Source organism: Sinocyclocheilus grahami, unplaced genomic scaffold (assembly GCF_001515645.1).
Source record: "Sinocyclocheilus grahami isolate Dianchi unplaced genomic scaffold, SAMN03320097.WGS_v1.1 scaffold5780.1, whole genome shotgun sequence".
Lineage (NCBI taxonomy): Eukaryota > Metazoa > Chordata > Actinopteri > Cypriniformes > Cyprinidae > Sinocyclocheilus > Sinocyclocheilus grahami.
Window position 1 is genome coordinate 1 of NW_015510374.1, and position 971 is coordinate 971.

The 971-nt window shown below is 45.9% G+C and overlaps 1 protein-coding gene across 1 annotated transcript in view; it reads right to left on the reverse strand.

Annotated features, from left to right (window-relative positions):
• Positions 1-6: 6 nt before the first annotated feature.
• Positions 7-971, reverse strand: part of LOC107577338 (tryptophan--tRNA ligase, mitochondrial-like) — a gene marked incomplete at its 3' end in the record, with an annotated part of 11305 nt that continues 10340 nt past the window's right edge. Inside the window, exons 3-5 of the mRNA XM_016263425.1 lie at positions 937-969; positions 301-383; positions 7-209 (exon numbers count right to left, since the gene is read on the reverse strand). Of these exons, the coding sequence (XP_016118911.1) occupies positions 7-209; positions 301-383; positions 937-969 (319 nt within the window). The remainder of the gene's footprint in view (positions 210-300; positions 384-936; positions 970-971) is intronic.

Here is a 971-nt window from a genome sequence, read left to right on the forward strand (position 1 = left end):
TTGTGCTCAGGTGAATCTTTATGAGAAAAACAGGCTGATTAAAACGGGAAGTTAATGGCATGAGGTAAAAATGAAAACTCCCAAACATACTGAGCAGGGCACAAGGCTCTGGGAAGAACTCTCCATACTGGTTGTTAAAGATGTGGGCCAAGTCCTGGGCGAGCTCCAAATGCTGGATCTGGTCCTCCCCTACTGGCACATGTGTGGATCTGCACAACAATAACATCACTCTCTCTCAAACACAGCTGGGAATATAACCGCGCTAAGAATAAAACACATGAAGAGCACAGCCAGACGTACTTGTAGAGCAGAATGTCTGCAGCTTGTAACACTGGATACGTATAAAGCCCCACACTGCCTTCATTCTTCTGCTTGCTCTTCATCTGTAAGGGAAAGAAACAGAGGATTTATCACTGGACGGAGAGGAAAGTTTTGAAATAAATCTGAAGCACCTTTCATTACATTTAACTGCAACTGTCTATTTGTTTTCTTATTTCAATGTGGTCTAACATCAAGCCCTTACTCTGTTCCCCACATCGGGCTGAATGAAGGAGTTTTGCCACATTAACACACACAGACAGCATCCAAAGGCCACTTTCTGCCACGTTTCACATGCACTCAGCTGTTGAGTAAACAGCTAGGTGTTTTCCCTGCAGCGGTGGGAGGCTTCTGGCCGAGCTCTCCGTCAGCAGCAATATAAAAGGGTTGTCCTCTCTGGGTGAATCACAGTCATTATCAAGCCCTGTCTCTCTCTGCCAGGTCCGCCCACCCTCATGATCGGCACAGGAGAAGCCTGTGGACAGAGGAGGGAGGCCTGAGCATTTAGACTGGCATGTTACCATCCTCTAGAGGGCTCTAATATATCATGTGCCTTTTTACTTATCATACTCTCACGAGCATTTAAAAACTCAGCAAAAACAAATGTACTGTAATTACCTTCCATTGAGGCAGGTGCCGTAAACGAGGCATGC